Genomic DNA, 15,190 nt, shown 5'->3' with positions numbered 1-15,190 from the left:
GAATCTTTCGAAGGATTAAAAGATAAAAGAATACGTGCTCTAGAACCTATCATGGACTCCGATGGCCTTATAAAAGTGAAGACACGGATCTTTCAGAGAGATGATGATGCTGACTTTCGTTACCCAGTTTTACTTCCCTCAGAACATCCATTAGTATTAAAACTGATCAAATCTGAACATGAAAGGCTAAGTCACGCTGGAGTACAATTCGTTATGTGCGCTTTGCGTGAAAAATATTGGATCATAAAGAGTAGGAAGACCGTACGCAAGGTTATCCAAAACTGTGTACGATGTCGAAGGTTAGAGTCTGATTCATATAAGATTCCTCAAGCGCCACTACCTGAAGACAGAATAAGAGATGCTTTAATTTTTGAGATTATTGGTGTTGATCTGACGGGTCCCTTAATTTTAAAAGGAGGCCAAAAAACATGGATCGTCATTTTTACTTGCGCAATATATAGAGCAGTTCATTTAGAGCTAGTCTCATCTCTATCAACTGAAAGTTTCCTGCACGCGTTCAGGCGATTCATCGCTCGAAGGGGTAAACCTGTCACTGTATACTCTGACAATGGAACCAATTTTGTTGGATCAAATAATTTGTTTAAGACCATAGATTGAAATTCTATCTTAGAAAATGCAACAGTTAAGAAAATTGAATGGAAATTTATCCCCCCTTCCTCGCCATGGTGGGGAGGGTGGTGGGAAAGATTAATTGGAGTACTAAAGAGAATTCTTCGAAAGGTACTAGGAAAATCTTCTCTGAACTACGAAGAATTGTTGACAATCATTTGTGACTGCGAGAGCATTATGAACAACCGTCCTCTCACGTATTTGTCAGAAGACGTAAAGGATTTAAGAGCTCTCACCCCAGCAATGTTTCTAACAGAAATTCCAGAGACTGGAGTTCCTGAATTAGATCTTTTGGATTCTAAATCCATCAATAAAAGATACCTTTACAGAGCCAAATTGAGAAAAGATTTACGAAAAAGATTTCGATCAGAATATTTAGGGCAACTAAAACAGAGCTCAAAATTCATCCGCGAACCATCTTCTGTGAAAGTTGGTGATCTTGTAATTGTGTCCAACAACGAAAAAAGGATAAACTGGCCCTTAGCTAGAATCGTGGAAATTTTTCCATCCCACGACGGACACATTAGATTAGTGAAACTGAAAACTGCACAACGGGAGATTATAAGACCTACTAAGAACCTCATACCTCTTGAACTCAACTTTACACCTGAGTCGGATATGCTAGTGAGGTACGGAACTCGACGTATGACGAAACCTCAAAAGACTTGAACTACAGGTCAGTTGAGGTCCATCCTCTGCTGATACTGGACCTCAAGGTGGGAGTGTCGCGTTTACTTACTAGAACTTTACTTCCACGAACGCCCTCTGGCGAAAGAGACTAAAAGTAATCAGTTGAACGGGTGACGCGTCTAACGGATGTATAACGATAGACCGTCTCCGTATAAATTATGCTTGTAATCATTATAACTTGTAAATATTTTGTAGATATCTTTCATATGAATTAAAATTTCTTAAAAAGTTTATAGCTGTGTTTCGAAGTGAATCGAAGTTCATCATAGAGACGGATACCTACAAGAAGGAAAAGCAGGCAGTTCAGGGCAGCCCTATTTAGAAGGTAAGTGAACTTTCACTTATCTATTTAATGATCAAAAAATTTTAATAGTGCAAAGTTGATAAAATTTTTTAACAGTTATTTCAAGAATAACTACTCTGTTATTGCTACCCAGCGTCTATTTCGACAACATTTAAACTTGGGGCGTTATCAGAAAATTCCAGATGGATGGACCATTGCGACAGACATTTCCAGGTAGAGTAATTTCTCGTTTTGGTGACATTTCCTGGCCGCCTCGCTCACCCGATCTCTCATGTACAGACATTTTCCTTTCGAGCTACCTAAAGCAAGAAGTTTTCCGAACAAGTTGTGCCACCATTCCTGAGTTGAAGGATCGCATCAGAACTGCCGTCGTCAATGTCCCAGGGAATACGTTACGCCGAGTTGTGGCAAGCTTCCAACGCCGCCTAGATGAATGTATTGTGCAGATGGGGCATCATATTCAAAAAGTAATCCACCCAATGGACAATGACTTACACATTAGTAAATGACATACCTTTAATTGACATAAGAGGTAATAAATAAATTACAGTTACTGCCTCATGAAGTGTTTTTAATATCCTACTATGAACGCTGCCGCACTCTGTATGAACAGTTTTTGTTCTTTCAACTTACTTAATAGAGAACGATCAATGAACTTAGTCAACTTATCAATTTACCTCCGTGGACCACCCGATGTTCCAGTTCCTAACAAGTTAGCAAAGTAAGGTGCGCTCGTTGTAAACAAAAGTGCCACACCCCATTTCACTATCAAATCTGGAATTCACAGCATCAACCGACATGGAAGGAGGGCGTCTTCTTCTATTCCTACCTCCCATGGTTTCCATTAAGTAATCATCTGATGCACTGTTTTTATTATAGCCCTAAAAAGGTCCAGTATATAAGCTAGTAAATTTCTATTGTCTATCTCATAAATCTTTATTATTGGAATTTTTCTTAACTTATCAAGTTTATTTGTTAGACTCTGTATAATTAATGAAAAATTAATTCATAATGAATTGCTCCTACGTGCTCAAATTTCTGCATTTAGCTTTGTAATCCAAAACTTTGGCAAAATTGAAAATTTGTTAAAACGATACTTTTTTTTTAGCCCAGACGGCGTTAGCCCAGAAGGGCTATGAATTTCGTTTTGGCATTTTGCATTGAAAACTTAAATGCTTTGAATCACTTTTCGAATTGTCGCCAGCCAGTATTACAGCCCTGTATTATATTTAAAAAGATTAAATGATAAAGAATCTGCATAAATATATGTATGTTTCTAGCACTGTGATAAAACAACGGTAACTAGAGCCAGCAAATTTTGAATAACGTAATCCTCCTAATTTGTCCTAAGTCCTAATTTGGAATTTGTTTTATTATCTATTTCATATTTTGTAAACCTTTAACAAATTTTTGATTAACAAACTCAACGATTTCAAAGCGTGCAATGGCAACACTGCGAGGAAGAAAAAAAGAAAAAAAAAAAAAAAAAATGTATCTCCAGCACGCGAGACTGTGTATCGGAAATTCTAAAGATATGCTCATTTAAAATTATTTTGCGATATTGCTGTTGAACTGAATTTTATGATTTAAGTGCGAAGAACATGATATTTAATAAACAAAGGTAACACACAAAACGTTAAAAAAAAAAAAAAATTCCCCCTTTAAGTGTAATGTAAAACCTGAAAGCTTTCAAATTTTTCTTTCTTTTTTGATGGGGGGGGGCGGAGGAGAGGGTATTTTTCTCTTTACATCTTTTATTTTCTGAGATGTAATTTGAATAGCTAAACTATTGATCTTAGGCATGTTAGATCGAATTACTTATTTAGTAATTTAATCGACATATTTTAAATAATAATTTTAATTGGGCTTTAAATTTTTAACACTGTCTTTACACATAGATTGATTACTCAGTGACAAAAAGAGAAGGGTTGCTTAGATTTATGTTTAGATAATTTCAATTAGCAACTTATAATCTGATTCAACGGAAGATTTAAGAGCCAGAGGGCAATTACTCTTAAAAAGAAATATCGTAAATGATTATATACTAGTTTATCCTGTCAACTAAAAGGTTTTTAAGCACAACTTCTAATTTTATTTTTTCTATCGAGTCTTTGAACGATGATAATAATTCACAACACTAGAACTGTTAAAAAATGACATGACTTCTGCATCCAACTAATTAGCAATGAAACAAACACATTAACCAATAATTTTATCATTGTAATGTTGCAGAATTTTAATCTTCCCAGATCTCTGTATTTCAATTGACATTTCTCAGATCTTAGTATTTCAACTGATATTTCTTAGATCTCAGTTAACAATTGTTCGTGTCTGATTACCATTTTGGTTATTGGGGAATTTTCAAACTAAAATATTTTATTGATTTCTGTAACACATGGAAGCACAAATTAAGAAAAGTAACAACGCAAGATCGGCTGTAAATTTCAAGACCAAATTAAGGTAGATGAACACAGCTCAGAAAATGCAAAGTCAGGTCAAGATCAGAGACTAACCGGAGAATTCACCAGCGGGAGAGCGGTAAAGACATTGAACACTGGTAGTTCGGTTTGGGGCTCGAACCCGGACGAACGGGTGGCTGCATGGACCTTTTCATGGTTTTTCTCCCTGAGCAACTTACATAAGAGTCAGTTTTCCTTAGATAGCCCTCTACGAAGACATCCCTTTCCTTAGGCAGATATCCCTCATGTGCTTATAATCAAATAAGCTAAGCCAGGCCAGAGACTACTGAACTCAGTTCAGAAAACAAAATTGGAAATGGTCAACTCAAATTGTTAAGGTTTAGTGCACGCTTAAGTCTCTCAGCAAACTGGAATTCTCCTAATAGAATAAATTTAAATTTGACTCAGCAATGGTAGGCGTTGGATGAGCTAATAGTACTTAAAAATCTGGAAAATCAATAGCCAGCCATCTCGAACAGATATACTCTATTCAGAGTGATTTTGTTCCAAATTCTGTGCCCAAGGAAAAACACAATAATTTATATTTACTGGATATACGAATAATTTAAAACAATAAATATAGATATAACTTATTTTCCGGAGGGCGACTGAAATAGAAAGTCAAGGTAAGGTAAAGCACATGAGCTACCTAACAAAACTAAAACCTTACAATGCTATATTCCCTCCAATGTTGTCTGAACATTTTTAAGAAAAGCAATTTGCTAATTTTGAAAAATCTTCACGTTGGTATAAGTAGAGCACTCAAGCGAATATAGCTAAACAAAACAGCTTACATTAAATAAAAATAACAGTTTTTACAGAATATTTAAACTTTAGGTCTTAATTAGGTCCAAATAATATACTAATTTATTTTACGGCGGTTAAACATATGGTCTTTGAAAGGAACGCACAATGAGAGGAACTGGGCCATTTGCATGAGAATTTAATTTTAATAAAGCAGTTCGGAAAACATATATTTAAAAAGCAAACTTACCTGAAGTATGCCTCCATACTACATGATTACCAACTTCAATCACCCTTTCCGGAACCACAATATACTTGGATCGACTTCCTACCTTCATAGACGTAGAAAGTCTTCTTGTTTTGTACTGCGTGATCAGATATGGAGTAAAGTCTGGTGGTTTTTCTGGCTCCACACCGTACACTGTTGTGTCATTTTTCCAGTAAAGGTAAAAGAAAGTATTTCTAAAAACAAAACTGCCAGGTTTTCCACGTATTCTTTTGTTGTCATCTTCCAGCTGCTGGATCAGTTCTGAGTAACTCTCGTGTTCACGGGGAATGATATATTCATCGAAGTCCAACATGACAACATAGTTGAATAAATACATTGTTCTAAACACACAGTCATTTAATGAAGAGAATATAGCTTCGGTTCTAATCTGCTTTTGAGAACGAAGTGGTAAATTCCATGGAAGAACCGTCACTATTTTCTGCCTAATGTAGGCTCTGAGAAGACTATCCACATTTGGGCCAACCGAGTGGTTGTAGAAGAAGAAATGTTCAACACCAAGAATCCTATGCAGTTCGATGAATTCAACTAACCACGTGGCTCTGTCGTAGTGGTAATGTAAAGGTTTCACACATACAGCAAAATCGCCTTTAGGCGAAGCTATATTTTCTTTATTCTGATAAACTGGTAATAAAGCAGCGGAAGTAAAATTTCGATGAAGGGACATTAAAACTTTCAGTGGAGCTTTGATTTTCTTAGAAACTTGACACGACAAGAAGTAAGATGCATATTTCAATCTCCAATGTTCATTCATTATTTTCGTAACAACTGGAACATCAATAGTTGTATCATCTGACATCACTAATCGGCAGAATGTGGAAGGAGGATTTTTGGTGACCATAATGGCCATTACTCTTACGTAATTACTCAGATCAAATCTATCATCCCAGTAAGCCGAATAAACGAGAAATTTGTCTTTGTCTCGTGGATTATTAGCTTGTATCCAATCATTTAAGCCTGTTTTTGTACGTCTTTCAGTCTGTGTGGACAAAGTAGGAGATTCTGTAGTTAAAAGCTTAGGATGAGCCAAAGCATTAAAAAAATCCCTATACTTAAATTTTTTGAAAGAAATAGTATTTGATTCTGTGGTTTTTAATTTTAAACGAGAATGTTTAGCATAATAACGGAGTTTAATTTTTGGCATGAAAATTTGTGGTTGTATTATATCATCTCTCGCTGGCATCGCTTCCTCAGCACTTTCCGACAGTTTGTAGTTTTGTGGAGAACTTGATGTTATGTTTCTTTTAATGGACGTATAATATTTAACAATCTTTTTAGCTGTCGTATGTCTAGCTGTTTGAATTAATTCCTTGTTAAGGTAAGTTGCAGGATGAAAATCATCTAATTTTACACTAGACAACTCTTTCTCATCTTGAAAATCTTGAACAGTTACCACAAGTATAACAATAATTAGTAGAATAACAAACGCTATGAAGTTAAAGCATGTTATGAAGCGCCTTATCCATCCACGGTATTTGAAGCGTATTGATCTAATAACTCGCTGTGATTTGGACATCCCAATTCTAAGAACTTAAACATGCGAATTTGCAACCCTAAATTTTCTGTAACAAAAATCTTTTTATAAAATATTGTCCATGTAAATTCAAAGTAGTGATATTCTCACAGTTTCCTCAATTTTACGTAATCATGTTTCTAACAAAGGGCTAAAGAAGTTTTAGAATGACAGAGAAAGTTAAGTTGTTGTAGCATATTTTAGAAGGCATGTACTTTTTAATCTTGTAATGAAAACTTAAATGTTTTGCATTTCTTTGAGAATTACTTAATGCTCTTTTCCCTTGAATTAAATCATTTGAAAATTCTTTTTTGTGTTTACCACTGCAGAATTTTTCGAAAATGAACTTCACAAGAAAATTTTCGATTTGAATTATTTCATCATTTCATCTTCGTAAGTTTTTAAACCACTCTGAAGTGACATCTGCAACAGAGAAAAACAATACAAATTTTACACATTAAATGAAACTGCAAGATAAAAAATTATGCATTTTAAGATAGTAAAAACTTTTATTATCCTGCATTAAAAATATATATCAAATAATGCGTATAAAAACAATTTACTAAATTATTTGAGTTTTCTCGTTTTATTTTTTCTAGCAGCTAAGAAAATTTTTTAAAAAAGAGTTCATTTCAAATAAAAGGTTTTCGGATGAGGTTTGCAAGAGAACTAATTCTAAGATCTTAAAATAGAAAGCCCATTTTTAGTAAAACTTATTTCAAGATATTAAAAAGTCAATTCATAAAATGAGTAATTTAAAAGCGCAAAAGCATATCTGATTAAATAAAATAATTAAAAATTAAGCATAAAGGAGAGACATGATTTGAAAAAAATTCCAGAATTTAAAGCTTCTGTTCGAACTAAGCGTAAATCTTTTTGTAGCTATGCTAAATTTCTAACTACTCTGCTTCATAGCACACTTGGGTACGGCCTTCTCGTTTTGTATTGCATGATTAGGTAAGGAATGAAGTCTTGTCATAAAAATGATTAGCTATAGAATAAATGCATTGAAAGATAAAAAGGATTGGATTGGATTGGATTATTCAGTTATGGCAAAGCACACGAGGGCTATCTGCCTAAAGGGAGGGATGCCTTTCGTGGAGGACTTTCTAAGGGAAACTGGCTCGTATACACGTTACACATGGGGAAAACCACGAAAACGCCCATGCAGCCAGCCCGTTCGCGGGATTCGAACCTCAGACCGAACTACCAGTGTTCAGCGTCTTTACCGCTCGGCCGCTGGTGGGCCGAAAGATAAAAAGGAAAAATTAAATAAAGTATTGAAACACATTTGCACTTTCATTCCTGTGTGCAAGGATGTTCGAAAATTTTTGTTTGGATAAATTAAAATGAGCTACATCAAAACTAGCAAGTGTCTGTGGAAATTTTGTTTTATTTTGGGAAAACACGAGCTAAAATTGTGCTAATTTTCGAAAAACGCTTTTAAATACACACGTCTTCCGCTTATTCAAAACACCATGACCTAGTACACTGCCTAATACCAGAACACTGCAGAAATGTTAAGTCAATGTTTAGAAGCTTGTAGATGCAGATTGTTCAGTCTTGAGAAATGTAATGTATAATGAATGAAGTGTAATGTATAATAAAGTGTATGTGTAAACTGTAAAATGTTTGATTTACGAATGCATACAAAAGCTAAATAATGAAATATTTATAAATGTTTGGTAAAAATGGGAATGGGATTGGTAGAGGTAAAAAAAGGTTTAAAGTATTCTTGAAGTTTGCTAAATGCGACGAGAAAAAAGCTCATTATGAAACCATTAAATAAGCCTCAGTTAATTAGCCTCAATACTCAATTTTGTGTTCGTCTCATTTTTGTGGCGAATTCTTTTTCAAATAAAAGGATGCTGCCACCATAGCTATGCGTTATTTTTAAAGAAATAATGTAGCAAATGTAAATAATATAGCGAATATGAAAACAAATGTAGCAACACTTAACAGTCTCTCGAAATTCTAAAGATATGTTACTTTAAAATTTTATTATAAGTAATATAATTTGTGAATCCGAAACAGTATATGAGCAGAGGATATACTATGATCAATGCGAAATTTTAAAATTAAAGTATGAGAACGGATCAGCAAGTATCGATATCATTGACTATTGTATGGAAAAATAAAATGTACATAGTGTTTATAACTAACATTGAGCCATAGCGTTTAGAAACAAATTAGACTTTATCTACTAACAATCAACTGGAAGTGTCTGTGGAACTGGACAACTGGAAGTGCCTTACTTAAAGTTCGTTGCACATCCACCACCTCCATGTCTTAATATGGAACTGGTAAGTCATGTGTTGGCTACTACATCAGATATTTGTATCTTTTTATCTATCCTAACGCTTTATGTGACCAGAGACCTCCAGAGAAACTCTTAGAAGTGATATCACATCTTTCAAGTTACATTCAGAACTCCACACTGAGTTCTTGAGAATGCGGTTAATTCCTAATGTCTACGACGAAACCTGGATCATGGACCACTGGAAAAATATGTACGTGGTTTCAGAAGAATGCAGCTTATTCACATTCAACAGGCGACAATCTGGATGTGCTCAGAATTCTTATGACAATCGTGCCTTCGCAAGAAGATTCTCGAATCGCTTTGGCGAAGGACTTGTTTGGCTCTCCTCCTTGTCTTATCATCATTCGATGTCTTCTTATGGGACTATGCTAAAGTCTGCAGAGAGCCATAAGAAAGTATGTTAGGGTCGGTTTCAATAGTCCAGTTCAAGCGGGCTTCTATAAATTAGATTAATGGACATCCTCGGCTTCCTGCTTACACCAGTTTAGAGTACTTTCTATGCATGTATCTCGTTATAACTTTGTTTGAAATGAAAAAATGGCTATCGATGGCTTGCTCTCCAAAAGGTTAAAAAATTCTTTATCATGAAGAATTTTTCTCTCTTTCGTATTTTATATGTATGTCGAAAAGAGATCGAAAGATTAACTTTCAATATAAAATTTCAACCGGTAGAGATAAAAAAAAACAACTTTCTTACCACAGCGAGGGGGCACATGGACAGGGATATTTACTGGTAAGTAGTATGTCATCTGTGCTAAAAGTCTATTCATTTTTAAGTAATGTGCCCATACATGTATCTAATGAAATCAGTGCACCTACGAGATGTGAAATTAGGTATTTTATATTTACTCACGTTGAAGGACAAAATGCAATCGAAATTCGTTGCACCTTGTGCACGTCTGTAGAGAAGTCTTAATGAGTGACAGAAATAGTGCGGAAGTTTCAAGAAGCAGTAATAGACGTTTATGATGAAAAACGTAATGGCAGAAAGACTGTGGCGACTGAATTCATTGTTGAAGCAGTTTACAAAACGGTTCGAATGTCGCTGTTGATTTCCTTCAAATTATGTAAGCGGTTTGTTCAGTGACCAAATTAGTTAAAAGAATTAAATATCGACAGCAATCGGAATGCCTTACGTATCTTTTTTGCTTCTGTAGTCTTTCATCCTGTTTATAAATTTTTAGAAACTGTATCATAAAATTTGTAATCAGTAATAAGAATATTACTGATTACAAATTTTATGATTATTAACAATGATTACATTATTTATGATTATTAACAATGATTAAAATTTTATGATTACAAATTTTATGATTATTTATAAATTAACGCTATGGCTCAATGTTATTGTAATCAGTGAATAAGAAGTTTTAAAATATGAATTAGTATTTACAATGTGTAAAAGATGATTTTGTGTCTGTGATATTTTAAGTAACTTTGCGGCATATTAAGTAAATATGCAAAATATGTTTTCTAGTGTGAAAGAATTAGCAACAAGGAATTAATATCGCTTAGTAATCAGAATGTCTTCGCATCTTTCTTGCTGCTGCGTTCTTTCACCATGTGCATAAATGTTATAAGATGTATTGCATAATTTGTAATGTACAATTCTTAAATCAATATTATTTAAAATGTATGCTATGGAATTTTGTGCGTGACATACTAATCTATATATCAGCAATTTGTAATCAACAATTTAATAGTAAAAAAATTAAGTTCTTAAAGCGGCTAAAAAGTATAGCTAGTCATGACGTTTTGGGGTTGTTTTTACCCTCATCAGTACACAATTTAATAATACTGTTACGAAGTTTGTATATGTGTAAATAATGTTAGTTAAATTATATATAAATTGTAGTATCTGTTGCATAATGTAACATGGCAGGCCTAAACATTAGAAGAAACAACGGGAAAATAGGGTTATTGGGGTAAATCCATTTAACACTGAGGTAAAGCTATATCACTAAACTGGCGAGAGAGTGACAATTGACAATAATCTTGGCGAATAATTTTTACCGCCTAATTTGGTAATAAATCGCCAAAAGTCGCCAAGCCTGGTGACCATTTGGCGACATTTAGGTTCCATACCTACGTAACTATAACTGTAACATCCTTATGTAACTCTAACTGGTACGATCCCTATGCAACTGTATTCTTACTTATGCACAACGTTCATCCAAAAAGTAAGCACAATTTGAGTTTTAAAAAAAATCAGGAATTTGTTTTTAATTGCATTTTATTATAGAAAAATCTACACACCTTAAAATACTTTTCGAGATATTCACCAGGCGAATTAAGGAATATGCCATATCCTGCCACTAATTGCAACATACCCGCTTAGTAGAATTCAGCCGCTTGTGACCTGATCCAGTCCTCGACGTGTATCTGGACGTCGGATATAGCTAAGTCAGGCCTATAAGGAAGGTGACAAAATTGTTCCCACAGAAATTAATCAAGCAAGTCATCCGTTACACGTGCAGTATGCTGTCGCATGTTGTTATGCACCAATATAATACCAGAAGTCAGTAGTCCACGTCTTTTGTTCTGTATCGTGTGTATCGTATCGCTCTCTCCAGTCTACTAACTAAACTTCTTGGCAGTTCCAAAACATGGTGCACATGATTTTTCTTGAAGAAAGAAGTGACTTTGCTTTCTTGGGTTTCAGGAAACCAGTATGCCTCTATTCTAGTGACTGTCATTTCGCTTCAGGTGTCTCGTAGCAAATCGGTGTTTTATTGCCAGTGACAATCATTTTCAAAAAATCATTTCCTTCTGTCGCATAACACTACAAAACTCTAAGGCTGTTCCCATGCTTTTCAGTTTTTGGATGGTAGTTAGTGTTTTAGGTACACATCGCAAAAACAGTTTTTTAATGATATTATTCAATCACAATTTCATGTAATGAAGATCGTGAAATGTTTCGAAAATGCATTGAAAATTCAGAAACCGGGAATTGCCTAATGAAACGAATGTTTTCGTCACCAATTCTTTGGCAGTGCACCAATTCATCGGTGATCAATGACTGGCGTTCACTGTGCTCCTCGTCTGGACATTTTCCCTTCCTTCGTGAAACATCCTAACCCGTTTAACACCATATCTTCAGTCATACAGTTCTCTCAGCACGTCTCATTTATCTGACGATAAATTTAACAAGCTCGAACATTTCTCGCGTCAAAAAACTTGATAATGGCTTTTATTTCACAGCAGGCAGGCCGACTGATTGTTTTAAACATCATTACCGACAAGCAGTGACTTCAAACGCTAACGTAAACAAACAAAGTGGCTAGACTAATTCGTTCTCGAATTGAAAGATGTAACAACGAATGAGCGACCTTCGTGCTGTCAGATGCGCAGGAGATATGTACAAACGGTAATTACTTTCTGGATCAGCTTACTAACTGTAACTGTGTATGCCTTTCAGCAATTTCGAGAAATTGAAGGTACTGGAAATTTCTTCGCGGACAGGGGAACACTATAGAAGACCGGAGAGAGCATCAGTTTCCAGTTAAGCTTGGAGTATTAAGAGTCAATGTATTTACAGATCACCGTGAAAGCTTACGCATTTGAGGCTCATTGCATTTCCTTGTGTTCAACGTTCTTAGTAACTTGAAATGGTAATTAATGATTGTGCTCTGTCACACTGAGAAGTGTTGTACGAATACTTGTGAGTGAAATGTTCCAGAATTGCAAAGTGTTTTCGGAAAAATAAATTTCATCGAGTTTTGGTCGGTTCTATATGCATTAAATCCATTACGAGCCCGTACGCAGGTAACAATGTGTAAAAATTTTATAATTATAATACGCAATAAATCAATAATTCTGAATGTATAAATACTGTATTCTAAAAAAACAAAACGTCTCAGCAGACTTTCTAGGTGAGTTTGAACTCTAATGATATTATTCAAATTTCTCTTGTAAATATTGTTCTTAAACGGCCATTCATAATGTTTTTCCTTTCTAATTATGTTTACCCTTCCGTTATTTACAGTGCGTTCCTTTAAAGTCTAAAACTAATATAATTTACATAAGCAAATGAAGTCATTCTACATAACTTAAACTGCTTGAAAACACAGGAAAATTGGGATTAGTATTTTTTATGTTGATTATAATATGGATTATTCTTTTCTCCTGCGTTTATCAGCACTTGAAATTTACCGCGATTTTGTCAGTAGACGTCGTTCGGAGCAGTTATTTGATTATTTGAGAGTTGAAAGTACATATATTGAAGCTTCCTTTCATTGTTCATGTTTTCGCTTCCAAGCTTTTCGAAATTTATTTAAAAATGAGTTCTTATATGAAAAGGGACAGAAGTCTTACGTCATGTTTAAAGTTCTAGGCCTATAATGAGAAATGAAAAGAAAAAATTGCTAGAAGCCCCATGTTTAAGAGAAGTATTAAAATGCAATATTAATGAGTTTTGGATGAATGATTGTGCTCGTAGCACACACATCAGAGGCGATTTTTTATATCTAAGGTTTAGTTACAAATTATTTCTACGTTGAAACTTAACTGCAGTTCTCCTATTTCGTCTACTCACCAAGAAATGCAAACGAAGTGAGCTTTAATAAGGAGTAATACTCAGTTTTCCGCGGAGAAAGTCTTTTGTGATTGTCTGGCATCAACACTATACTACGAGCTGGCGAATTTGTCTGATCGAAATTATGTTAGAAATCCCAAGATAGAAAACCCAGGTTGTTGTGTTTAAAATTTAAGCTTTAATTTGTCTTATTATTTCTTAGATCGTTTTTGTTTTTCCAGCGTAAGTTTATTTCTTAATGTTTTAATTTCTATAACTTCAAAATAAAACGCAAATCAATCTTTATGTTATTTGATAGTGTTATAATTAATCAATGTTCTAGGTATTGAAAGCTAAAGTTGGATAGCTAATTTGTCCAGTAAATCAAAGAAGGTTAGACTAATGTTTAGATTAAGCCAAATTAAGTTCATGCACATATGTATAAGAATGAAATTCTTTCGAGTTATTGTTCCATCAGTGGTCGAGTGGTAAAGAACACTGGTAATTATGTCCAGGATTTCAATCTAGAACGGGCCAGCTGCATGGACATCTTCGGGGGTTTTCCTGTGTGTAACATGTATGCGAGCCAGTTTCTTTAGAAAGCCCTCTCCGAAGGCATACTTCGCCTTATGCAGATAGTCTTCGAGTGCTTTGCTATATTCAAATAAATCAAACCAAAGTTTTGAGTTATTCTTAAAAAGAAATAAGTAAAAGTAAAAAAGCCGGCTGAAACTCGTGTGGCTAAAATCATTTTTTTTATGAGAGTAACAGATGGTAGTTAAACAATCCAGAAAAAGGAAATATAGTTTTGAAAATGAAAAGGTGATAGCTAGCGTAATATTTGTAAGGTACTGGTATCGTTTGTTAGCCGGTCGCAGGTGTTTTATATGCTCGCGTAAGCAGATACTGGTGAAAGCTGAAAAATTGCCAACTTAGTAACTTTATCGAAAACACAATAGCAGTGTGAAAACGTCAGATTGGTCACAGTAGTATCCAAGAATGCGTAAAGTCTTTGCCACATTATTAAGAAAGCATTTTATAATATTATCTGAACACTTCTGATTTTATTCTAATACCTTGAAGAAGAAGAATATATTAGATATGTTTTTATACATATGATTCCAGGTTAAGGTCTTCCCGTGTTGTATTTCGCATCATTTACATAAAATAAGTATTACTTCATTATTTGAAACTATGATGAGAACTGCAAACTTTAGATGGGTAAAAGGCATAAAATTCCTGTTTTAATGATCTTAAAATTAAGACGATATTAAGAAAATCTCATTAAGTATTTTCAAGTTTTATTATGTGATGTTAACAAATATTGAGAAAATTATCAAAATATTATTTGCTTTGCAGTACTTGTTCTGTTAACGGGTCCGGATTCATATGTTCCCAAAATTTGGCGAAAAATTAAGCATAAAATAGTCGCCATAGTATTTACAACACGGTTCAGTTAGAGAAAAATCCAAGGGAGGAAAAACATAATAGATATTCGTAAAATTTAGAAAATTTTCATGTAAATTAAACAACTTCCCAAAGAAATCAGAGGAAAAGAAAACAGTTACTCCTATTGATGGAATTATTCATTCCCGAAAATTTCTTAAGAGTTTTGCCACCAGTTATCAATCCAGTTATCAATAAAAAAAAAAAAAAAAAAAAAAAAAAAAAAAAATCCTTATAGCGATAAACTATCCCGATTACTGTTTTTCTTCGTTCGGAAGTTGAAGG

General features: G+C 34.3%; 1 protein-coding gene across 3 annotated transcripts in view; it reads right to left on the bottom strand.

Moving 5' to 3' along the window:
• LOC118193420 (beta-1,4-galactosyltransferase galt-1-like) overlaps positions 1-15,190 on the bottom strand; it is a 67,772-nt gene that overhangs the window by 10,378 nt on the left and 42,204 nt on the right. For all 3 annotated transcript variants that reach the window (XM_035364506.2, XM_035364507.2, XM_035364508.2), the window contains exon 3: positions 5,078-7,049. In XM_035364506.2, the coding sequence (XP_035220397.1) occupies positions 5,078-6,629 (1,552 nt within the window). In that variant the 5' untranslated portion in view covers positions 6,630-7,049. The remainder of the gene's footprint in view (positions 1-5,077; positions 7,050-15,190) is intronic.

The sequence above is a fragment of the Stegodyphus dumicola genome, chromosome 9, assembly GCF_044657685.1.
Source record: "Stegodyphus dumicola isolate Sdum_Otavi_A_Nest chromosome 9, ASM4465768v1".
Taxonomy (NCBI): Eukaryota; Metazoa; Arthropoda; class Arachnida; order Araneae; family Eresidae; genus Stegodyphus; species Stegodyphus dumicola.
This window is presented reverse-complemented; position numbering and strand designations above follow the sequence as displayed.